General features: G+C 37.6%; 4 protein-coding genes across 11 annotated transcripts; 2 read left to right on the forward strand and 2 right to left on the reverse strand.

Annotated features, from left to right (window-relative positions):
- Positions 1-413: 413 nt before the first annotated feature.
- On the forward strand, positions 414-2,041 carry LOC111807583 (Lactoylglutathione lyase / glyoxalase I family protein). The gene is made up of 4 exons (XM_023693364.2): positions 414-596; positions 683-919; positions 1,460-1,535; positions 1,796-2,041. Exons 1-4 carry the CDS (start codon positions 507-509, stop codon positions 1,828-1,830), a joined length of 438 nt encoding a protein of 145 aa, XP_023549132.1. The 5' UTR covers positions 414-506; the 3' UTR covers positions 1,831-2,041.
- A 137-nt stretch (positions 2,042-2,178) lies between these two features.
- LOC111807582 (late embryogenesis abundant protein D-34-like) lies at positions 2,179-9,714 on the forward strand. 8 transcript variants are annotated; one of them, XM_087128985.1, is made up of 5 exons: positions 2,179-3,114; positions 3,235-3,499; positions 3,908-4,033; positions 4,135-4,420; positions 8,127-9,714. In XM_087128985.1, exons 1-2 carry the CDS (start codon positions 3,090-3,092, stop codon positions 3,447-3,449), a joined length of 240 nt encoding a protein of 79 aa, XP_086985111.1. In that variant the 5' UTR covers positions 2,179-3,089; the 3' UTR covers positions 3,450-3,499; positions 3,908-4,033; positions 4,135-4,420; positions 8,127-9,714. The 8 variants fall into 8 exon arrangements, with proteins under 8 accessions (XP_086985111.1, XP_086985110.1, XP_086985109.1 ...); XM_087128984.1 differs by having other exon boundaries at positions 3,235-3,493; XM_087128983.1 differs by having other exon boundaries at positions 3,235-3,445.
- LOC111806859 (FRIGIDA-like protein 4a) lies at positions 9,557-12,773 on the reverse strand. The gene is made up of 3 exons (XM_023692361.2): positions 11,782-12,773; positions 10,986-11,161; positions 9,557-10,307 (listed from the first exon to the last, which is right to left on the reverse strand). Exons 1-3 carry the CDS (start codon positions 12,674-12,676, stop codon positions 9,822-9,824), a joined length of 1,557 nt encoding a protein of 518 aa, XP_023548129.2. The 5' UTR covers positions 12,677-12,773; the 3' UTR covers positions 9,557-9,821.
- A 3,745-nt stretch (positions 12,774-16,518) lies between these two features.
- LOC111807566 (uncharacterized) lies at positions 16,519-25,193 on the reverse strand. Its single transcript, XM_023693338.2, has 3 exons — positions 23,952-25,193; positions 19,273-19,580; positions 16,519-17,201 (listed from the first exon to the last, which is right to left on the reverse strand). The coding sequence occupies exons 1-3, from the start codon at positions 24,980-24,982 to the stop codon at positions 16,843-16,845; spliced, it is 1,698 nt and encodes a 565-aa protein (XP_023549106.2). The 5' UTR covers positions 24,983-25,193; the 3' UTR covers positions 16,519-16,842.
- Positions 25,194-25,850: the final 657 nt, after the last annotated feature.

Consider the following 25,850-nt stretch of genomic DNA (forward strand, 5'->3'; position numbering starts at 1 on the left):
TTTGGTTTCTCTCTTGGATAGGCTCGAGAGGGTTTGTGTTTTTGCCATCTCGAGTTTGGTTGGTATCAGGTCCATTTTGTCTCGATCTTATTTTTGGTGTCCTCATCGATTTGATTTTTTTTAAAAATTAACTAAATCAAAGAACTATTAATTCTAATAAATACGAAAAGATTAGATTAAATATATAATTTTATCTTAAATTAATAAAATATATTTATAAATGTTTGAAACTTATTTTTATCGTTATTTTTATATTAAAATTGTTAGTATTTTCATCAACACTCCAACATTTTAAAAAATTAAAAAATATATATAATAACGTATTTAAAAAATATCAATAAAAATTTAAAAATATTATTAATACAATTTTTTTTAGTTTTATAAAAAATTTAAGAATTAAAATGAAATCGTGTAATCTGGTAATTATCTTGGACGTCGTGCAAGATATAAGCACGAGGATCTCCGACGAAGCATCCAAATCGGTACAGTTCTTATTCAGGAGAAAAATGGCGGTTCCAGTAGCAAAAGCAGCGTCGCTCGCCCACATAGCTAGAGAATCTTCGGATATCCATCGCCTTTCTGAATTCTACAAAGAGGTCTACAATCTCTATCTTCTACCTTCTTTTCTTTCATTTCACAACAGCTTTTTTGTGTTCATGGCGGTTGTTATTTGGTGGTGCAGATGTTTGGATTCGAGGAAATTGAGAGTCCAAATTTTGGAGAACTCAAGGTTATTTGGCTGAACCTTCCTTCTGCCTTTCAACTTCACCTCATCGAGAGAGACCCTAAATCCAAGCTTCCTGAAGGTCCATGGAGCGCCACGTCACCCGTTGTCGACCCTAGCCATCTTCCACGAGGTCACCACATCTGCTTCTCTGTTTCCAGTTCCAATTTCGACTCTGTCGTTCATTCTCTCAAGGTAAATATACAAATTATCCTTTCGATTTTGATTTCTTCGTCGTAGTAGTTTGGTAACTGTTCGAGATTTTTGCTCTGTCCATTTATTTGGTTGTACATTAGGGTTTAATTATACCAAGCATAAAAAACTCCGCGATTACGAGATGAACTGTATGATTTGCATGAAGAATTGATTTCGGATTGTCTGGCTCTATAATTTGCTAATTAGGAGGAATTTTAGTTCAAATCTCCACTAAGACTCGAGTCTGTCTCAGAAGTCTTCTTTGACGAACTTAATAAGATCAGTTCACTAATCACTATTATAATGTATTTCAATTTGAATGCTAAATTTATAGTGTAACCCAAGAATTCAATCTAAAGTGATGTTGAATTAATCAAATAAGTACAGCGTACGGAGAGAAGAAAAAAACAACGAAGTTCGAACTTCTTCGACTATATAAATTTTATGCAGGAACAATTCTTTGGAAATATTTGCTCATGGTTTATAGGAAGTTTGCGCTTTCCTTAGATGTGGCCACACTAATTTTGATTTTTGCTGCAGGAAAAGGGCATACAGACATTTGAGAAAACCCTACCAAATGGGAAGGTAAAGCAAGTCTTCTTCTTTGATCCAGATGGTAAGTTTTTCCCTAGCCATTTTTTTTTCTTCTTCTTTCTCGTTCTTTGTGTGTGTGTGTGTGAATATGTGATTAAAACCCTGTTTTCCTGTACTGGACTTCTGTTATCAGCTTGATAATTTGCTCTGTTCTTCCAGCATGCTTGATAAAGAAATTTTGTTTTTCTGGAGTCTGATTGCTGACTGATGAGTGATGATTATACTTGTATGTTTAGACGTTCTGGTATTCGATCAGTTGGTAAACAATTCATGTCTATGCAGGTAATGGATTGGAGATTGCAAGTCGGGAAGATTGAGTAAGAAAGATCTAACTTTACGTAATGTAATCGAATGTAGTCTTGTCTGCGGGCTTATAAAAAGGGTCCATAGTTGTCTTGTTGACTTGTGTTGTGTATCGAAAAATGGGAATGTAAGGAAATGATATAAAAAGTCAATAAATTTGGCCATACTGACTGAACCAATCGAATCAAATGGTTGTATTTCTTAATGAAGGCTATGTTGGGCGCCTTCGTGGTTGTTTGCCAAAACTCTTTGGAATTGGAATTAGATTTGTAGTTCCACTGAAATAAGATCATGAGAATTCTCAGTACAGGAAAATGGCTTGGTAGGGAGATGGTTAGTGGTGAATAAGTAAGTTTCATACAGACGGTGAGGATCTCAAAGCATTTTTGTTTCAGAAAATTGAAAGGTAGAAATAGTTAATGGGTTCATTGAGCCAGCCTCGCTGAGAGCGGGTTACAGATGGAGGTGAAAACTTCACCCTAATACCGTCTTGAACTTACTCGAAACCTTCTTCATTTTCAACATTTGCACTAGAAATTTCTCTGTAGACCATGAAAATTTTGAATCGTCCATATCCAACTGTGGGTTACTTTTTAGTCTGTAATTTCCACTATTGGGTTCGAACTTTTTGTTGTTCTTAAGAATATTTGTTCTCTCCTTTTCTGTCATGTCAAGAAGAGTAAGTATAAATGGAAGATATTTCAGCTGTTGGCCTTGTTCTCATGTTGAAGCGACAATTCTGTCGTCCCACATCCAGCAAGAGTTTCAGCTTCAATGGCGTCTCCAGTGTGCTGTAGCTAAAAAGAAAAAGCACCTTACTTATCAGCTGCCATTTGTCACAGTGACATGCTGGCACTGAACAGCTTGATTCCTGTAAGATAGAGCTATCAGGATTCAACACGTGTCTGGTCGAACCGACGTGTCATTAACTACCCCACCCAAGTTCCAACGACCGTTTTAGTCCCTCTCCTCGACCTGCAACATTCCTCCATCTGTTCAGATAAGTATCCTTTATGAAAACAAATGTCAAGAACAGCCGCGCCGCCACGAACAGCTAGAACCTATGGTGTTGTTCAACGTCTCTGGAGACGTTGTCTCCAAGGTTATACTACCCGTGGACGCTGACATGATGCAACCGCCGAGACCATGGTGTTTAGTCAAACCCAGTAGGGCGGCCCTGCCGTTTTGGCTTAGTTGGCCTCGAGGATGTAACTGATGCTGCCAAAGATAAGGAGTTGCTGTTAAAGACACCGATATCCCAGGAAATCGCATCATGACTGATACAGTTGGCCAGACAGGTCCTCTTTTTAAGATTTTTAACTACATTTTAATTCTGTTTTATCTTTTGATTAAGCTCCAATCTCAAACTACTCCAGTGTGCATTAATTATAATTGATTTTGGTTTGTTTCTTTCTCAGTGCAGATCGTTGGGCAGTTTGTGGAGCCTGCACCCATTATTTTAGTTGTCATAGCAGTGCAGAACGCGGTCACCATAGGACAAGCCCTTGAAGCGACCGTTCATGCTGCAGGTGATAAACCGCAGAGCGATGCTGCTGCCATTCAAGCAGCAGAGGTGAGGGTAACAGGGAGCAATGACGTGATACCAGCTGGACTCGCAGCCTGTGCTCAGTAGGCTGCTTCTTTCAATGCTGGGATTGGATGAACGACATCCTAATGGTGCTGGTAGAAAAAATTATGTAGTTTTCAAAATTTAGACGTAGAATTCTGAAAACTAATAACCAAACAAATGAATCAATTATATTAGGTTAATTTCCCGACCATAAAAAATCAAATGGTAAACAGAGTCATAATTGTTTAATCATATTGTAAACCATCTTAGTTATTTATTTATATTCTTCACTCGTTCTCACTCTTGTGTTCACTAAGTTACTCGTGGCTTGGAAATTTAGTTAAAAGTCCATCAACTGACTATCCAGTTACATATTGGGATTTGAACACAGAATCCCCCTTTGGGAATCGAGATGAGGATTTCTTGCGCTTATAAGTTGAACCATATTAGTTTTACCTAAAAAATGGTTTGAATACACGACTTGTTACCACAGAAATGATTGTCCGGACTCTACATTTCAGGGTGCGGCGACGAAGCAGGATGCGGAAGGGGTGATGAGTGCAGAGCTGAGGAACAATGCGAGGCAGGTGGCCCATCGTGGTGGGGTGGCGGAGTCCATGACAGAAGCCGCCAAGCCCAATGAGAAGGTTAGTAATGCACCACAGTGAGCGTGAGAGTGGTGATGGGGGTGCGTTGTTTCGTTGTATTATACCGTTTTGAGTTGGTCTGTTGTTTGTGTGTTTTGCAGTGTTCCAAGTTTGCAGTAAAGATGGCAACAAACGAGTTTCAATGAAGATCCCATGTTAGCCCAATGAATGAACAGGTGAATAAGACGTATGGAATTGACCAAGCTTCACATGCAAGCATAGAATATAACAATGGGCGGTCCAGTTTTGAAAACTTGGAAAAGTGGCGAAGCTGAAATGGGTTTGGCTCTGTACCTGTGGAGGGCTGCTGCCATACGAAAGCTGCAGGCAGGGGCAGGTTCATTTAAAAGATGAAAGCTGCGTTGTTTTCCAACCACAATCCAACTGGTACGCTCCCTTTTGACCCAATTTAACATTACACATTATGCATGACAATCCCACATAAAATTTAGAAATCCACAGTTTCTTGTGGGTACTTTTTTTTCACTGCCTTGCATATTTTGAACAAGGATTAAGGTCAAATTTGGGAAGCTTTGGTTTGAGTAAAAAAGCAAATATAACAACAGGGTCAATAGATTCTTCCCCGTGGGAAGAAAATATTGGGCCTTAGGAAACGTCACTGTCGGAATCCACATGCATCTAAAGTTTGCGTCTTCTGTCACTGTTTCAACTTTTTGTATGACACAATAATGGTTAAAAGAAAAAACAAATCATGTGGCTTCAAATTTTGATCACCTCTTGCCTGTCTCTTTCAGTACTATCAATCCCTCAGTTGAAATGTCCATGTACTAAACAACACCCTCAGGCCTCAAATATAACAAATTGCAAATAGCAATGGACCCCTCAATTAGTTTCTAGAGTTCTCTTTTTTTTTTTTTTTAATCAATCCACCCTCTTGACTATGGGAAAAAATTTCTTACATTACGGTAGTATCAGTATTCATGTGAGAGTTACTAAGATTCTCTCCACCCTTGGCCTGAAAACTCCATTATCGAGTTGAGTTGGTATGATGTGACATTTTTCACATTTAGAAATTCTCTTTTTCTGTGGTCTGAAATACCTATTATTGGATTAAGTATATCTAATGTGTGATATTTTTCACATTACCAGAGTATTATAAATTCTCTCCTCCGTCGGCCGAAAAACCCTATTATTGGATTGAGTTTGTCTGATGTGTGACATTTTTCACATTATGAGAGTATTAGAAATTCTCTCTTCCCTATGCTTGAAAACCCCGTGTGACATTTTTCACATTATGAGAGTATTAGAAATTCTCTCTTCCCTATGCTTGAAAACCCTATTATCGAATTGAGTTTGTTTGACGCATGACATTTTTTACATTACTGAAAGTATTAGAAATTCTCTCCTCCCTCGGTTTGAAAATTTTATTATTGGATTGAGTTTAATGAGTTTGTATTTTTCACATACAAGAGTGTTAGAAATTCTCTTCCTCCGTGATTTAAAACCCTATCATCAGATTAAGTGTGTGACATTTTTCACATTGCGGGAGTATTAGAATTTCTCTCCTCTCTTGGCTTAAAAACCATATTATTAGATTGAGTTTATCCTATGCTTGACATTTTCCACATTATGGGAGTGTTAGAAATTATTCTCTCCTCCACTGCTCGAAAATCCTATTATTAGATTGAATTTATTTGATGTGTGACATTTTTTTTTTCACGTTATGATAATATTAGAAACTCTCTCCTTCCAGGCTTGAAACCTCTATTATCTGATTGAGTTGGTCTGTGTGGTGACATTTTTTAGATTACGAGAGTATTAGAAATTCTCTCCTCCCTCGGCTTGAAAACCCAATTATCCGATTGTGTTTGTATGATGTGTGACATTTTTACATGTTTACGAGTAACATGAGTTCCAAGTTCCGACAATTTTGAATGTAAGAAAAAATTAAGTTAGTTAAAAGTAATGAAATATGTATGAATTTAAATTTTAAAACTTAAAACAAAAAATGAGGTGTGAAAATGGAATTTAGAAATTAAACACACACGTGCGCACTCTTGTTTGTTTAAATCTTCCACTCTTTCCACTGCAACCAAGTCATCTAAAAAAATGTCCAACCGTTTCCTAAAACATTTCCATTTCTCCAAACTCAAATTCTCACCGCCGGCCGCCGTCGCCCACTCCCCATCCTCCGACTGCTACTTCACCTCCAACCCCATTTCCCTCACCCCTTCCTCCCTCGCCGACGACGGCTTCTTCTCCACCTCCTCCGATGCCGACGACTCAATCTCCGACGACCTTGCCACCCTCCTCGCCTCCCGCCGCTTCTTCTTCTCCTCCCCCGGCCGCTCCAACTCCATTTGTGACTCCACCGCCCGTCGCCGATCCCACGACGTCGTTGTTTCTGAAGGTCTAGAAGTCCCCAAATATTCAATGGACCCTTACGCCGACTTCCGGCGGTCAATGCAGGAGATGGTGGAAGCTCGAGAATTGGAGAGTGTGAGGAGCGACTCTGAGTTTTTGCGAGAGCTTTTGTCGTGCTATCTCCGGTTGAATCCGAAAAACACCCATAAGTTCATTGTTAGAGCTTTTGCTGATCTTTTGCTTTGCTTGTTAACATCCTCCTCCTCCGCTCCCCCGTCGGCTCCTAAAGCACGACGGAAAGGTGTTATGTTTCGCTAATTTTATGCCTTCTAAAGTTCAATGGATTTGTTATATCTTAGACCAATACACATATTCCGACTAGAACTTAAAAAGTTCAGTTATATATCTAGTTTCTTAAAGTTCTCTGAAACCCCTGTTTTCATTTTTGAACTTCATTTAAAATTGTTTCAGGAAAGTTTCATTCTCGATAAATAAAGGATGAAGATTGAGATGATATCTGGTGTTAGCATGTGTTAGGATATCATTACAACTAGGTAGAAGATTAAGATTTGTTTATTTCATCTTAAATATTAAAATTATTCTTCTGATCAACTTTTGTGGCGTGAAATTGTGTTAATGATGTTATGTATATATTAAAAAAATTCACTGCTCAAAGCACTGATTCCCGCTTATCCTTGATCTAGCAACAGGATGAGTGTGATTTTCTTCGTTTGAAACTTGTTTGCTTTCCATAGATTTAGCTACTATTTCTACTTGAAATTCTTCCAAAAATTTATAGTCCTACAAGCCATGGTTTGTTTAAGACAGATTTAGGTTCATAATCGAGCAGTCAGTAACAAAAAGAAAAAATCTTTCATGGTGTTAAAATTTAGGGATAAAAGATGGGAACTTTTGGAAGGCTCGTGTATGAAACATATGGAGTAAAAAGTAGTGAAAATGTGAGAGAGATGAGAAAGGATGTGAATGAGTTAGAAAAGTGGATAGAGATATGGACCCAAAAATCTTCGGACCCTATCATCACCACATCAATCATTCATTCATTCAATTCATTCATTGTCATAAGGATCCAAACTCCAAAGCTCTTTGGTTGATCAATTTAATTCAGAATCTCTTCTTTTATTTTGAACATTCAAAAAAGGCTGTTTCTGAGTTCTGTACCTTCCAGTTTCTTGCACTGTCTCTTTCTGTGTTTGTTTGGTCTTGGGAATCAAGCCAACCCACTTCACTGATTGAGTAATTACAAAAAGGATAACAGTTTCCAACTGTTCAACATTTTTCACTCACAACTTAACCCTCTTCCTCTTCCTTTTCCTTTTCCTTTTCCATTCTTGTTTTAAGTTTGGTTCTCTCTTGGGTCTGATTTATAGCTCAACAACTCTTTATCTTACATCATGGACATTCTTGCACTGTTAGAGAAATACAAACTTTTTTGTTGTTAAACAAAGTTAAGTATCGATAGTAGTTTGATTGTCAATTCGAGCTTAACTTGATGGATTTATAATAACAATTATTATTTCATAGATCGATAAATCTAGCTCAATTTTCGAAATTTTTTAATGAAAAAAGACAACTATTGAGGGCTTTTGCTGATGTAGAAATATGCAAGTTAGAATTTGCAAGTCCCATGTTGTTTGTGCCTCAATGGGTTGGCTAGTAATTGTAGAGTACAGTACATCCCATGTTGTTTGATCATTTCCTATACCATATGAAGGAAATATGAACTCTTGTTTTGTGTTCATGTCTAAAGATGTGGAGAGGTGGAGAATTGGAGAAACAGTGCAAAGGTGATACTTTTCTGTACTTGCTCCGTCCTTGCCCGCTTGGTAAGCATTTCTATCCATGATTATCTGTAAATATGTGAAAACATAGATGAAAATGGCTACACATGGACAGAAATTTAATACAGTGTTGTCCTATGTTGTAATCTTCTTACAAATCATTCTCCGGATAAATCTCCCATATGAAGAGTTCGAATTCATTGGTGGGCTCTTCAAATTATTGGTAAGCTTTAAGTATATGCTAATCAATGTTTATTAGTCAAGTTGTCCCCATAAAGTGATAGTTTTATTTTCTTGAAATGGACTATTTGGCAGCATTCTCGATACTCGAGGCTTTAAATACTATTCTTGATTTTAAAAAAATTATCTTTTATTCTTTTCAAATTTGTAAGGAATGAAAATCTATTAGAATGTTAGACGAAATTAAGACCTAGAACAGGTTGAGATGATTTATAATAGAATTGAAATCCAAACATTGCAACCTTGTCTTAGGTCTCAATTTTCATCTAAAGCTATAGAGATTTGTACTCTAATAATCGTAAATAGATTATTCAAACTTGATAGAGATTTGCAAGGACGATTTGGGATGGCCCACTATAAGTTCGAAGTTAGTGTATAACGTGTGGAAACCAATTATATCTATGTGGAATCAACAAGATCCGAAATTGATCTGTAATTTCAGTCCACTGTGGATAATCTTTTGGGATATGCACAAGCCAACAGGCCAACTTCCAAATAAGTGTCAAGGTTGTTAGCGAAAATCGGTTGAATCAGTACATTTCAACCTATAAAATTAATTAAAGTCCATTATGTCTAATTTACACTAGTAATTTGTTGGAGAGAAAAGGCAGTTTACCATATTTTTTGTTGGAGAGTCCCTTTTTGTTTGATTTATTCTTGAAAAGATGGTCTGAGACAATATAGAAACGTTTTAAGTTACCTAGGCCTAGCTTTCATGAAACTGTCGATATCGACGAAGAATCATGCATTCAAACCTCTGCCTGAGAAAAGCTGCACATCCTCCAAACAATAGCTCAGGAGTCACAATTGAAGAGAGGATTCAAGAAAAAGGAGCCAAGTAAATGGGATGCAGAGATTACACCCTTTGATTAAGCTTCATATCAACAAGAATCAGATTGATTGCTTCATAGCCAGAGATAGCAATTCAGAGATGGAATTCTGAAGTCAACGATGATGACGACGACGACAATCGAATCTACTCAAGTCAAAAAATAACTAGAGAGCATTGAATTTTGGATGGAACAACCTTTCAATTTTCTAGTGACGGGGTCGTGAGAGACAACAAAAGGATGCATCCATTGGCAATGGCGTTTGTTTCAAATGATAAGGCATGATCGAGAAAGAGATTAAGAGATTAGTAGAACCAACAGGGCAAGCCTTTCTACAACTAAAGACCAAATGACATTAGGATCTACTTTATAATGTTGTGTCGTGGTCATCCTAATAGCTTTACACGATCAACCCTACAGCTAAAGTTTGATCAACATTAGAGTTTGGCTTCTCAGCACGAAAAGCAAGAAGCATAACAAGTCACAATTAACACACATACATGGCTACTGTTTCATGGTTAGGTATTACAGACAAACCATTGGGAAAGTAAATAACAAGAATCAGCAGTTACCATCATCAGAGATCAGTCATGTTTATCGATAGTAAGCTGGTTGATATGCTGGGGCCATTGCATTGCCGTAACCACCATATACAGGATAGGACATTGGAGGTGAGGGAAACGATCCAGCATGTGGAGCAGCTTCTGGTGAGTAAGTATAAGGATTTGCAGGTGGGCTTCTGCTGGCATACATTGAGGGTGGGGAATGGTAGGGCGGGACACCGGCCGGGTACTGAGAGGGCGAGGGAGACCTGACAAATGCAGGGGCTGCTGGGTATGAAGATACATATGCATTTGTCAAACGACCAGCCTTGGCAGGAGGCATAGGACCACCATTGTTTGCCCGCGTTCTCTTGTTGGCAGGCACTGCAGCAGGCTTCCTCTTCTCTACCTTCACCTTTTCTAGCTGTTCAAGACGTTTCTTAAGGTTTTCTGGAGGGAACTCCGCCTGAAGCTTGTATTCTTCAATGCACTTGATAACAGCTCGGAGTGCGGACTGCTCTTTTCGTGCAGCAAGGTGCTACGACAAACAAAAAAGAAAACATACGAATTACTACTGCCCCTAATATATGATATAGAAACCATTGCAGAGGTCAAATAATACAATGAACCAAGAAAGGAGGAAAGTTCATAGCAAAGCTTATAATACAATTTCTTCCACCTTCAAACAAATAGACAGATATATATAAAACGAAATCGCCACGCTAAAAACATGTTAGCGTAATAAATGTGTGAATATTTACTAAAATCACTCCAACTTAATAAATGGAGGTGAAATTCTCTATTTAGGAGAAATAAATTGATACAAGATATTTGCATATAATAAAAGGTCAAGTATGATACCTATGATAAACCGTAATGGAAGACTAAATATCATACGAGGTATTTGCCTATAATAAGGGGTCAAATATGGTATCTATGGTAAACCGTAATGAAAGTCAAAATATCTTCAATTATACACGATATTTGTCTATATAGTATCTATGATAAACCGTAATGGAAGTCAAAATATCCTCAATCATACAAGATTTGTCTATAATAAATGGTCAAATATGATATATATGTAAACCATAATTCAGATATCATAATCCAATGGAGTCATTGATGATCCCTCGCCATCACATGCAAGATATTTACAAGAATTCAGAAACTGATCTCAAGAAGTAATGGTGAAGTTAAGAAATGAGGTAAAATGTACCATTGCTCTGCCAGCATTATTTGGATCCTCAGAAATAGCAGCTGCAGCTTTCTTTGCATCCTTCAGATAAGCTTTCAGCAGTGGAACGGGGGGGAACTTATCCGCAAGACCAACTTCATATGTAAAATGCACGGCATCAAGCTGCTGTCCCCGGCTGATTAACTCTTCAATCATATCTACACGTGATAGCAGCTTAGAAGCATAAAAAATACATCTGCGGCTCTCCCGTTGCAGTTATGTCTTCCATGATATAGTAATAATAACAATAACAACGAAAGTAATTCATAAAGAAAAAGAGATGGGGAAAGTTTTAGTATGATCAAGCTACCAACCAATGCATATACGAAAACCATTGGATGGTCTAAATTCAAACATGATGCTGCTTTTAAGTCCCAACCCATATGTTCAACTACTTGGTGGTAACTAGTAAGAAACCACTCCACCAAAACATCAAATTCGTTCTATAAAGAACCACTCGGCCCCAAATATAAGCAATTTTGTGAAAAAAATTGATTATGCTATCGATATAATCCATCTCTAAGTTATAATTTTCCATGCAATATTCGTAAAAGCTCCTGTTGATGGATTACAATGTGAATTGATGCGCTTTTGCGAATCATTCTGCTCATAAAGTGCCATGGTTGGATCTTTATGAAAACAAGAACAAAAACCCATACCAGATAAATGGAAATGGAAAATAGAGGCGAATATATGGTTTAGTTTCTATAATAAACTCAAGATCAGAAATCATATCGTTCTTCTATATGAAACGAGAGTGAAATTCAAGAAATTATACCAGGCATTATATCTCCAAGGCCAAGTGATACTGCCAATTTGGGCATCTGCTTCCGCCAGGCCGATCCAACCACAAGCTTCCGATATAAGTCGACATCTTCCCTCTTTACAATCCCAAAAGTAACCAAGTGCTGCAAAAAGGTGTGCACGTCCGGTGTCCTAACATTCTCGATACCACCGCGCTCTTCCAAGCTCGCCTTCCAAGTTTCAGCGATTTCCTTGGCGCGCTCTTTCATGCTAGGAGTAACCAAAATCCTTGACTTCCCGATCACTGGGTCTACAACAACTGGAATCAGCGATTCAAGCACTAAAACACAAGCCCAGCCCAAATCATTACCACCATCACTTTTTTCCACTCTCTTATCCAGTGGAAACACCTCCGAGATGGCCTCCAGCACGAATCTCGGCGGATCGATGCATTCAGCTAAAGCCAATTGAATTTTCTCCCTCAGAGCCTCCAATTCCTTCTTCTTACCAGTGATGAACCTCCAAAATCCACTAGAATCCATTTCCAAACAGAATGATTTCAGCTTCAACAGCAATCCATCACCATCATCGACTTCACCATTCTCATCGCCGTCTTTCTCAAGAGCTTTAAGCGCCGCTTCCATACTTTTCTCGACCTTACCAAGCGCGATCTGAACACTACCCTGGATACTAACCTCGCGCTTCTCCAGCTCGTCAAGAGACTCCTTAGTCTGATGGTCTAGGGTTTGAATTTTATGCCTCAGTGCGTCCGATTTCTTAAGAAGATCTTGCTCCAGACTAGTGAAGTGATCGGACAGCTCCTTCCAGAGCAGAGTACAGCTCGCCATCAGAGACGCCTGCCTTTGGAACTCATCGAAGCTCGGGTGAGTCATCTCGCTCAACTCACCGGGATCGGGAATCGACCCCATTTCCTTTTGCCTCTCGAACGGCGGCGGCTGCTCAGTGGCGGAGAGAGAGAGAGAGAGAGAGAGAGAGAGAGAGAGAGAGAGAAACAGAGAAAGGGCAAGAAAAGAGGCGAAGAGGGAATTAAACTCGAAACGGAAGAGATAAATCAAATGACAAGACACTGAAATTACATAGGCCAATAAGAGATTGACACGTAATGAATAATTACCGGAAACCGGCGCCTAAAAGTTACCTGTGAAGAAATTCTACAATGCGCCGACGATGCCTACCGCTTTCAACATAAAATGTTTTGGATTTTCTTTTTCGTTCTGATTTTATTTTATTTTCTTCATTTTTTATTTTTATATTTGGCACACAAAATTACAAAATTTAAAAAAACAAAAAAAAAATTATAAATCTTTAAATAGAACAATAATTTCACATAAAAACATTAGAAAATGAAAATGAATTTTAAATATATTTTAAATATACAATTCTTCTGTACGGGGGTAATAACATTTTTGCTGTGATATGTTACGATTGATACTTCAAAATACCCCAAAATGGTTTTGTTCCGAAGCCATTCTTAAGTCATTAAATGTACAAAACGTTACAACCAGATCCAAATGTAAAAGTCGATTAGCTTCATGAATAGTGGTTTTATCTGTAACGACACATAGTTCAGCTAAATAACACAAACGAGCAGGCAAATGGGTTAATGGAATGGGTGGCCAACTATTTATTTACTATGATTATTGAAAGCTTTAAATTTATACATTAAAATAGATGGGACTCAAATTTAATTTATAATTTGATTCCTTGAAATTTGTAATAATTCTAATTTTGGAATAATTTGATTTAATATATAGTTTAATTTGGAAGATGAATGATATGTCCATTTCATAATATAATATTTTGTGTCATTTTGCTGTCCGTTCTGAAAATTCTTCAAACAACCGTTTTATTTTATTTAATATAAGAATGGACAAAACAATGACATATAACTTAATTTAAAATCAAATACCAAATATTTTATAAATAGATTATTTAAAAAAGTCAGTTTTTTTTTTTTTTTTTTTTTTTTTTAATTTACCTATATTTTTATTTTTAAATAATGGGTTGAATACTACTGAATATCATATTATTAAATAATTATTATAAAATTGTTGACATTATATCAATTATCAACTCGTATTTCATTTGAGCACGAATGATTCAATAGGGATGAATTCCTCAAAAGAAGAAATATTTTATATCGACAGGTTATATTGACGAAATTGTAGGGAAATAAGGAGGAAAGACGAAATGGGGTAAAGTTGGAAGCAAAAAATGCTTTCCTTGCTCGATTGAATAAGCCATTGGATTCGAAGATAAGATTGAGAAAGGTGAACGAGAACAATTTTTTTGATAGAAAAAAAAACGACGTATAATTGACCAATCCACATACAATAGACATTCGTATCCATTGTCTTAAAAAGTTACTTCCGTTAGATTGAGCTAATTCAATATATGCCAATAAGGTAAGAAATAACAACATTAAAGAAAGCACATGCGTTCATAAAACACCATTCTCCAAAGGGAGCAAGGCTTACTCAAGCATAGTGTCTACCTAATCATGGATCATCCACTGCTATTAGAAATAGTTTAGGACAACTAACACACTTATATCATAAGAAATGCAAGAAAATGTCGAAGTCGTCAATGTTGAATGTAACAGTCCAAACTCACAGCTAGTAGATATTGTTCACTTCGGCCTATTACATATCGCTGTTAGCTTCAGTTTTAAAACACGTCTATTAGGAAGAGGTTTCCACACCCTTATAAGAAGGACTTCATTCCCCTATCCAACCGACATGACTAAACTGCGATGCTAGAAACATGTCTTAGCCGTCTGTCTAGTATTCGTTTACCAAGCTTATTGACTCGCTGAGAGCCAGTATCCTACAAGTATGCCTTTGGGCTGTCTGTTAGAATCACCTAAACTTAGTAGAGCTCCCTAGTCTCACACTAGCGAGCCTATCACTACCAAAAAACCCACTTGGAATTTATATAGCTAGTGCTTTCATAATGACTTAGCTAACAAATGTTAGGTGGCAGCCTACTTAAAGCCACAATCAACCGGCCTATACCCTATTGACCAAGAATGATCACCAACAAAAAAAGAACCATCTTGATAAGAATTCTCCCTCTTTGTTTGGGAGAAAAAGCATCAAAAGGTAAGGTACGACCAAGATTACCAAAAACATCGTAAGCTAAATCAGCACTGGCGAATAACCAACCTGCAATGAATAGAGAAGGTAGATTGTTGAGGATTGTTAGGAGGAAGTCTCACCTTGGCTAATTAAAAGAATAATCACAAATTTATAATAAGTAACACATCTCCATTCATACGAGATCTTTGGGAAAAACTAAAAGCAAAGTCATGAGATCTTATGTTCAAAGTGGATCAGATCCTATGTTCAAAGTGGATCAAATGTTCAAAGTGGATAATATTATACTATCGTGAATCGAGAAGAAGTGTATAAAGAAGTGTATAGTGTCTATAATAATCCAGACAAGTGCAGTGTAGAAAAAGGAAGGAAACAGGGTGTGGGAAGAGAGTGCTTTCCCGAAAATCAAAGTGAAAAAGAAGAGAGAGGGGGGAAAGGAATAGGAATAGGTGGGGAATGGGCCATATGGCCACAGAGAGTCTGACCACCACATGGGTTCAGTCAGTTAAAGTGTAGACAGATGCCAAACAAGGCACGCTATTATACACAGTGCCACTTCCTGCACTTCTTCTCCCTACACCAGGCATCGCCAAGCATGCGCATCACACATGTAAAGTGCACTCCATTCCCATTCTCATTCACTCACTCACTCACTCCCCCTTCTAAATAAACCCACATTCTTCCCCACTTTTTGAGCCCAAAACCACACCATCTCCAATAATTACCTGTCAGAATTGGAGAATTCTATGGGGGTGGAATATTTAAAAGATTACTTCCAACACAGAAAAAGAATGAAAAACTAAAAATGTCATACATGGAGACAACAGTATTGAGGATAAGATTCCAAGCCGGGTTTGTCAAACTGTATCTTCCACCGACACCCAAGGCTTAAGTTCCAGAATTCAACATCACTACCCCAGAGATAATATCCTTTTCCTTCCTTCCTATTTCTACTTTCGAAAGCGAAATTCATCAAATCATATCAAACAACAGCTAGAGACACTGAAAAGCAAACAAAAACTACCTCACAAAAGTTGGGGTTCTCTGGTATTCCTCCCTCAGCATGACCTACATTGCCTTCAAAAAGTAATCGGTTAGATTTCTATGCACAGAGATAAATCACTGTTATATACATAAAAAAAAAAGAAAACTATCAGATTCGGCATTTTACACGCTTCTCAAACCTTGGATCCACATATGATTGATCGCCCAGATGCGCAGATTTGCATTTCAATTCAAAAATATACACATACAAGGATCTAATCCATCCATAATAACTATATTCATCAATTGGAATGTCAAAGCACCCACCCACGGTCGCTCCAACTCTGAGTGTGCTTGTTGTTTTAAAACTAAGCAACGCAGCCCTTATGAAACACAAGCAGTGCACGCAGACATGTAACTGCAGACAGCCCAGTGTTGTTGATTCTGCATGTACTTTAAAATTGTATGCTTGTCCTGAAAAGAACCGAGCATCGGAAGGCTTTGCTTACTCAAAATTAGCTTCCTTTCAAGATGCTTATACAGCGACTCAATTATAGTCAATTATGATTATTTCCGGTTCCAACGGATGTTGGTATCACTGCCAAGAAATAGCAGGTTCTAGAGTTACGATGGAGTGATTGTGCAGGTTTGTTTATGTGACAACAAACAAATAATTCAAGCCTTTTTAATCATTAGGATTTAAAACGGTTGACAAACAACCAGATCCATGTTCCGCATCCTACCATACACATTCGTGCTACAGTAAAATTAAAATTACGCAGCAAATCCGGGGAAATTCCTCGAGTAATGTTACTGGTAGACCAAAACAACCACCCACCTCCCCCATAACAGAGGCCAACAGTCAAACAAGCTGTTTGGTGAAGATTTCATCCACAAACCATCGACGAGCTAAAAAATGAGGTGGATTTGAGTGTTGCAGTTTAACCCAGGTTACAAACTGAAGGCATGTCGAACTATATATTTATCAAGATATTCTACCTGGACAGTTTGAAATCCCTACAGCTCTCTATGGTAACCTTTTTCCTTGTATCAAAATCAACTTTTTCCATATCAGCTGCAGTTGCAAGATAGCCATAAAAAATCCTATTCCTCTCTCCAGACTTTTCATCCACCTTAACAAGGTTTGGATTTTTATCATCATCCCTGCTAAATGCTGCAGGTCGTACACGAGCCCAACCTGTACGTCCATGATTGTCCTTCTCAAAGAATTCAGCCAGTCTCTTGGCTTCATTGAGGCCAGCCGGGTCACCTGAAAACTTGATCAAAGTTGTGCCCAAATGACCATCCCTTCCATATAAAGACTTGGACTTCCCACCACCCCCAAAACCAAGGTCTGAAACAAAAAAAAAAAAAAAAAAAAAAAGGCAAAATGACTCGTCAAGACAGCTAAACGCCAACATATTGATAGCAAACTAGCATTAGATTATAAAAGGTAAACGCCTTAAACTAAGAACAGAGGTAGCTGTGTAAAAACTAAATAGGCATTTTTACAACTCTCTGTTAACTAAAGCTTAAAAAGCTTCAGAATCTACAGTTCCCACATGGTATACGGCATGATCGTTGAAAACAAAAACAACTAGGGCATAAAAATCCAAGCACCCAAGTATAGGAAGCTTGAGAATATGGGAAAACCAAATCAAATATCATGATAAATTATAAGAGAATCAGAGCCAAATTATTATCATGTCAACCAATTAGCAAAACACCATACTAGAAACTAGCATTAATAAGACTAATAATAAACAGTAGACCCCACACTGTTATAAAACCAAGGAAGGACCACAAACAAAGTCGCCCTAATGTTAAGTGAAGCTTTTAATATGAAATGCCTCCCCCATTTATCTGGATCTAACTCTTGCGTTACGAATTGCAAGGTAACTTAATTGCAGAGCCTATAATTACCTATATTGTCCCCCACACTAGAGACGAATGAAGAATAGAATCCAAAAATATACTGCTGAACTAAGAGATTGAAGTTACAGTCTATGTTAAAATAACTAAAATGTATAGAAGATGAAATTAAGAGGTTGCATAAGAGTAAAAGCAGATGCATCAACGGAATTGATCATCAAAAGATCTACTGTAACCTGCCGCTAAGTAAATAAAACTTATGCCTATATATAATATGATATAATATAAAACCAAACAAACTAATTGAAGAAAATAGGTTTAATTTAAAACAAGGAATAAAAATTATGTTAGACAAAACATTTGAAAAGCAGAGAGATACTGAAAATCACAACCAACACACAAAGTACACGCCTGTGGTAAAGTGCATATTTCTCAGATAAAACTCTCTCAAGACTGCATAGCTATTAGTATCTCACAAATGTTAGCCAGTCAAGATTGTAGGATAACAAAAAAAAAAAAAAAAAAAAAAAAAAAAAAAAGTCACTATGGACTCCAAAACAACTACAGAGATTTATGGATGTTAATTAGAAAAGGGATTACAAAAAGCCCTTCAAATGAGCTGTGAAACAGCTTCATCAACACAAACAGGACAATGATAGAAACCGTAAAAGATTCCAACGTGCCATCAACTTATCCATGGGGGATGCAGATAAAAACTTTAAGCACATTAATTATTATTACGCTATGAAGCAGGTAAATATCACCTAATTCAGATCAGCAACCATACTAATAAATAATTTGGTACTTCATGTAAGAGGTTTAGTACGAAGCCAATAACTATAATCATAGTTCTTCAGCAATGGTATTAATAATAATTAAGGTACTCCACTTTCTAAACTGCTTGCCTAAGAGATGTATCATCTATGACTGATAGACTTGAGAGAGAGAGGGGGGGGGGGGGGGAGGTGAGAGAAGAGACCTGATACATAAATTATTAAAAGATTTTTTTAGGGGGAAAAAAAGAACTTGTACAGTGCAGCCCCTCCTCCCTATAAATACTTGAACAGAATCAACCAACTGGAGAAAAGAGAACAGCTTCATTCACATTCTATCAATAAGTGAGATTTCGTCCAGAAAGAATACTACGAAAGAGGGAGGATAAGGTGTCCTCCTTCAGCACAAGTGTTAAAAAAAATCCCTTCCAATTGGCTTTGAAACAGATTTACTAACATTAAAACAAGATAATACCAGAATGAGTATAAGGTTCCACGTGTGCCATCAACTCATTCATGGAAGATTAAGAAATTGTAACTTTAGGTTCATCAACTAAGAAAAAAACTACGAAAATACGATAAATATAACTATGGTTCTCATCAGCAACTAAAAGATCATTAAATTACTTCGCATTCTAAATCTATAGCCTAACACAGATAGTCATCTGTGACAGACTTGAGAAATTCGAGGGATGTTTAGAGACCTTATTCTACCTAGAAGGAGGAAAATCTACTCAAGCATCAATGAAGGATAAAGAAATGTAAAAAAGTGCATGATACCTCTAATTTTACTATCCATTGCCTTGTTTCCCAAACCCTCCATGCGCCCATCTTTACTCTTTCCAGTAATCGTATTGTGGATGATAACTAGAGGAGGCCACATAATCAAATCCTCCTGGTTGGCTGTTGCTTCGCCAGCAGATAGAAAACGGTACCCTCTTGAATTATCAGGAGGCTTTGAGTAGTTCCACCCCATTAATACACAAAGAGCTTTGTGTAAACCCAAATGATCCACTTGCGAGTCAGCACTATCAGAGTTGTATGTGTGCAGAATAAGGCCATGCATATCTGGAAAATCTCTAGAGGACCTGTAAGTAAGCATATGAAGGAGGGGGCAACATTCTTTAGGGGCCCAAAGAATGATTTTTTTTAGGTTCAAACTATTATATAAGCCTATAAATTTGAACCAAAATCGAAATAAGTGGTAAACGCCACTCATAATGGTAAGTTGTGGGTGGAAACGAAGAATCCAAAAATGCAAACAGCATCATCTAGCACAGAAAACATGCATCATTTCCACTACAAACTATAAAATCTTCATCGAACATAAATTAGGTCTCAAAACTGCTGGTTTAAAAGGGTTAACATCAAACCAACAATCACTTTTCAACTGTAGTAATTCCAGCTTCATAATCCCAAACAGAAATGGAAGATTCAATCTAGATAAATACCAGAAGATGCAAACTTTTTCCATCTCAGGTTCTCCTGTCACCAAATTTATCCACGTCAACATTTGCGATGTCATTGGTGAAGGATCTTGGTCACTGAGCATCATAGATGCTTCCTCCATGACTTAAGATTCTTTAAATTCATTTGATTTCATTTTGAAAGGAACTTCAATAACAAAATACCTAAAATTTATGGTCTCTGTGTTTCAAGGGGTTTCTTCCACGCTATTGGGAATTCAAACATACTTTTCAGATGAGAAGCAGTTTATTAACGAACAGACAGGCACAATAATTGGGACCAATGATTGATAACAAGGTTCATATTCGCATGGTTGGTAGCCCATAGGAATACATTATAAGGAGCATACCAATAAAAGAACAGGTACACCTTTTGAATAGCAAATGCAACTAACAAAGTTTGTACTGAACGAGCTTTGCTTTTTTTTTTTTTTTTTTTTTTTTTTTTTTTTTTGTAGGAATACCAATTGAGCGTCTGAGCTAGCTTTTAAGTAACCCAACTATTCTCACAAGACAACTAATTGACCTTGAGATCTTTGGTTGCCAAGAAATCTCAAAGCTGTAAGGCATTTAATCCAAGGAATACAATTCTTTAAAAGAAACGAGTCCTTCCAACAGGAAGCCCAACTGATAAGACAAATGCGATAATGCTCCCAAATAGCCTCTGAAGACCATTCTAACACTTGGAACAATTTCCTAGTTTCCTTCTCTATTACAGGACAGCCAAAAGGAAGATCAAGCAAATCTTTTTAAGTTTCTAAGGTAACTATGGGTAAGCTAAAACTACTAAAAACAGTCCTCCGTAAACATAAGGAGAAATGCCACCAAGGAAACAAGTTATGAACTAGTTCGTTCCCGGAGCAAAGAACAGGCACGTACAATCATCATGTCTGCTGCTATCCTAAACATTGACACCTCATAAGAGATGTTTTTTTTTTTTCTTTTTAACAGTGGGCATAAAAAGGTAGGATCTATCACATTCTCTTGGTAATTTCAAAAAGTCAAGACTTGCAAGTTAAATGGCTTGGATTGCCACATAACCAGACTCTAGAAGTGAATAAATTATTCATTCAATGAGAAACTTCCCACCTCAATCACATCAAAGCAGCCCATTTGGCCACCTGATTCCACATAAACTTCAAATTGACATAGGCAGGAATCGAATCTTCATAAAATATGCGAAACAAGTCTCTTTCATTGATTATGATTACGACATCAAGTCAACTACAGTGAAGAAATATCCCATTTACAGGCTGGGATTAGAGCCTCACAAACATTTACCAACAAAGCAGTAGCTAATGCAAACTATTTTACCCTTATTAACTACATAAGAAACATTGGAAGTTAAAGGTACAAGATCTTGACAAGTACCGACGATATATAACCAGCTAGTTCACTCCATACAGCCAACAAATATTTCTAAGTACATCTTTTGATGGTACACCATGCCCTAAAACCACAGGTTGGACACAAGGAAGTAATTTCATCTGAACAAGCCATCAAACTGTATCACATGGTTTAAAAAGACCACGTCTATACCAAAGCACGATATCAAAGGTGAATCCATATTGCAATGAAAATAATAAAAAATACCTGAAGTTACAGGGTTACGGAACTTGTCCAGTGATGCAACCATATTCTCCCAAAAAAAAAAAAAAAAAACAAAGGTAACTAAAGAAAAGAAAAATACTAATACAGTGGAATAAAAAATAGAAAAAAACAGGGGAAAAAAACCTAAAACGACCCTACTCGAAGAAAAATAGCATCACATAACCAATTATTATTGCATCACATTGAGAACTCATATAAAGGAATTAAAAAGATGAGCAAAAAAGGAAAGACAGACCAAAACCGTATCTTATCAACAAGACTCTAAACTTTCACTGAAAACCCTTCTAGGAATAGCCAGAAACCACAAGAGTACGTTCGTGGTAATTACACAAACTGTGCAAAAGCATTCCCAGCATTCACATCAGTTAGAAAGCAAAAATATGCTTAAGTCCCTCCAGTTAATGAAATATACTGTTGTCTAATGTATAAACCCCAGAGATAAATGGGTTGGTCGATCCAATTCGATCTAATTATTAAGAAATTAGTTTCAACATTGATTATCCTATCCCAATATGCCGGTTTGGGGTAGTTTTTTGCACAAACCATCTTTTTTTACATTAAAAAGAGAGAGATGAGTTGTCAATCAAAGAAGTCAAAAGAGCATACAAAAAAAAAAAAAAAAACAGCATGCCAAAAGAAGCCAAAACAAAGTCAAGACTAACTAATTATGCAAAAAAGGTGTAATCCAAGATGACTAAGCCTAACGAAAAAAAATACAAAAAATCCTTTGAGATTGATGTTACGCAAGCCTAGGATTTGGATCACAATTTGGAATCTGGATTCAGCACATTCCCCTGCAACATAACCACATTACCTGTTTGTTGCTTCTAAGAGGTGAACTACTATCCCCAAAACCATTATGGGTCTTTTTTAATGCTTTGTCCTCACTCATATGCTTCCTAAAAGGTCACCTAACATAGAATTACTCCAAACAAAATATGTTTAACCGAGAAAGAAAGTGTATCTTGTTAGTATAGGTAGTAAATTCAATTCTTTTAAAGTCTTTCTCAATCATTCTATCCTCAAGATCACTCTCAGTCGAATGTGGTTTCAGTTCATTCATGTAACTCTCTTTCACTCGATTGTCACATGCCCACTAACTTCTACGTTGGTTTGTCCTCGAACCATATCCTATTGGAAGAGGCACCGCTTTGATGTCACTTGTAACGACCCGACATTCTATACATGTAAAAATCAAAGCTACTTAAAAGCTTACAATTTTATAATTTAAAATCAATTAAAAGAACGCAATAATATATGAGAGAAAACATGTTTGGGGTACCTTTAAAAGAACTTTAGGATGCATGGGGTTAACCACAATAATTCAACAATCCTAATACCAATTGAAAAGCACCATTTCAATCTCTCTAGTCCCCACAAACTAGGAGTTTTTCTACTACAAATCAAATCCATAGAACCAATTCAAACAGAAGTGATTCAAATAAAGCATACATAAAAAACTCCAGAGTTGCTCCATAACCATCTTCTCCACCAACATGCAACCTAAATTTCTCTCATCTATTTTTGCATCTTTTAATTGATTTTAAACGATAAAATTGCTAGTTTTTAAGTAACAACTTATACCGGTACATGTGTGGAAAATCGGGTCATTGCAAATGCCAAAGAGAGGCATTGAACTTGATGACCGACCACGCCACTTACACCACAACCCTATATTACGCAATATGAAGAAGAATAGCATAGGAGGAGAGCACAAAAAAAACCATTGGCCCAAAAACTCAACAATCAACGACCGGCATCCATACTTCCCTCAAATGCTTTTCCACAACACTCACAAGGAAAAGCAGCAGCATAGAAACAGCTTTTAAGGAAAGGGCAGCGTATGCATTCATTTCCTTCTCGGTCACAACAATAGCAAGTGCAAACAAACAGTTAAATATATTTGAATTGATGCAGGGAAAAGATTCTAAAAGGGAGTATAGTTCTCCTTTCCCTTCCATTTTACCTCTTCTCTTCTTCTCGTCAATTCAGCTAAAAATTTCAAATCCAAAATTACAAAAAGTACAATGAACGCATAATATTTGACCCCTATTTTGATCACACTTAGTGGGAGAAGGCATAGGAGGAAAAGTCCAACAGACCATAGGCTCCGACACTCAACAGCAAGTCACTGTCCATACTCATTTTTACCAGCATACTTGAAAGAAACAGCAGCAGCAGAAACATAATTATCAGGGCAAGCAATCAAGAAGCCTATACTTTACGCATTCACTTCCTTCTCAATCACAACAGACAGTTGCAAACAAACATAGCAATTTATTAACTAACCCGGATGCACTGAAAGAAGCATTATTCATAAGCAATATATAGAAATAGTGCAAAACAAAGAGAGAAAGCACAAAGAATCCGGCGGCATCAAACCTTGCACAAGCAAGACATTGAAGACGCCCGAGCTTCCCATCCTCCAAATAATTCTTCTTCTGATTAGCGTTTTCGTAGATAGTTTTCACAAAATGAAGAAATGCCTTTCTCAATGCATTCTGATCAACTTCGAAATATTTAGGAGCAACGTTGTTACCGCTACCTAGCCTCAAACCTTCATTTACATAACTCCCGCCATCTCGCATGTACTTCGAGAACCTCATATCCTCTGTTCGACCATACGGATCACTCGTTCCCGCCAAAAAATCACCCCGTCGTTCGCCGAAACCCGTAAGGAACCCATTTGCATTCCCATTATGTAAAAATTGCTGCTGTCGCCTGGATAATTCATCTTTCTCATCTTTCCTGTCCTTCTCATTATCGTCGTTGAATTTCCTTTTCAATGACGATTCTGCAGGGCCACCACGCTCGTTAGGCCCTCGAGAATTCCAGTGATCATGAGGCCTAGCACGCGCAAATTGTTCTTCCCGAACACCCCTAAACTCATCTGGGCTCATAGGGCCACCTGGGGGAAACCGATGGTCAAATCCACCATATTCGTGACCAGGACCACCAGACCCCATAGGTAAAAACCGACCAGCAAGATCCATGGACCTTGCAGGCGGAGTAAAATCTTTGTAGTCGAGAGGCAGAGCAAAGTACGACCGTACACTGCCATCCGCAAGAACAATCGTGCGGCGTTCAAGCATGTGGAATCCATAAGACGGTGGAGGTGGTGGGCCAAGAGCCGAGGGGTCGGGAAAGGGAAGTGGAACGCCAGGAGAAGGAAGTGGAGCCGAGGCCGGAGTTGGATTAACAGTCTTGTCGGCAGAATGCTTGGGATGAGTGGAATTGGGACTGATTGTAGATTTCGAGGAAGGATTATAGGGTTTGGAAGATTTAGAGTCGGATTTGGGATCGGAGGGAGGATTGTTGGTGGAGGACTCCCAGCGGGATTTCCGGTTAGAAGGAGCGGCGGAAGCAGAAGAAGGCTTCTGAGACGACCTGGTGGTATTGCTACCTCCGGCCATGGCTGCTGTAGAAGCGGGCGGAGCCGCCTAAGGTTAAAGAGTGATAAATCAGAAAATCGCCGTTATGGGTTCGGAACGGTGAACGGTGAACGGTGAGCGGTGAACGGTGAATTGGGATTTTATTCTCTACTTCTCGGTCCCACCTGCAGTAAATCTTTTTTTTTTTTTTTTTTTTAATTCATAACGATATTTCCGGAAAGAAAAAAGAATGAGCCCAATTTTATTTTCCTTTTTATCTCAATTTTCAATTTCAATAAATTAGACTAATTAAACTTCTAAATCTCTACAATTATAACTAATTCAAAGCTATTTTAATAAATTATTATTATAATATTAAATTTTGCATAAATTTAAATTAATATACTTAAATTAATCTTGAAATAAATTTGAATAAGAAAACACTCCTCGCAGGTGAATGTGTAACAACCCAAACTTACAGCTCTCAAACACATGTGTTTTAAAATCATTAGACTAACAGACCAAATATGTAATGGACCAAAGCTGACAATGTAGCCGCGACAATGTTAGGAATTACAACTCTCCACCATCGGATGATATTGTCCACTTTGAGCATAAGTTCTCATAGCTTTGCTTTGGGCTTTTCTCATAGCTTTGCTTTGGGCTTTTCTCATAGCTTTGCTTTGGGCTTTCCAAAAGGCCTTATACCAACGAGGATAGTATTCCTGACTATCATTCCCTAAATTAGCCAATGTGGGACTCACTCACTCCCAATAATCCTCAACAGACAACCACTTTGAGCATAAGTTCTCATGACTTTGTTTTGGCGGGATAGTATTCCTGACTTATAAACTCATCATCGTTCCTATAAACAGACAATACCTATAAACGGGGATAGTATTCCTGACTT

This window comes from Cucurbita pepo, chromosome 12, assembly GCF_057944985.1.
Source record: "Cucurbita pepo subsp. pepo isolate OVF chromosome 12, ASM5794498v1, whole genome shotgun sequence".
NCBI lineage: Eukaryota > Viridiplantae > Streptophyta > Magnoliopsida > Cucurbitales > Cucurbitaceae > Cucurbita > Cucurbita pepo.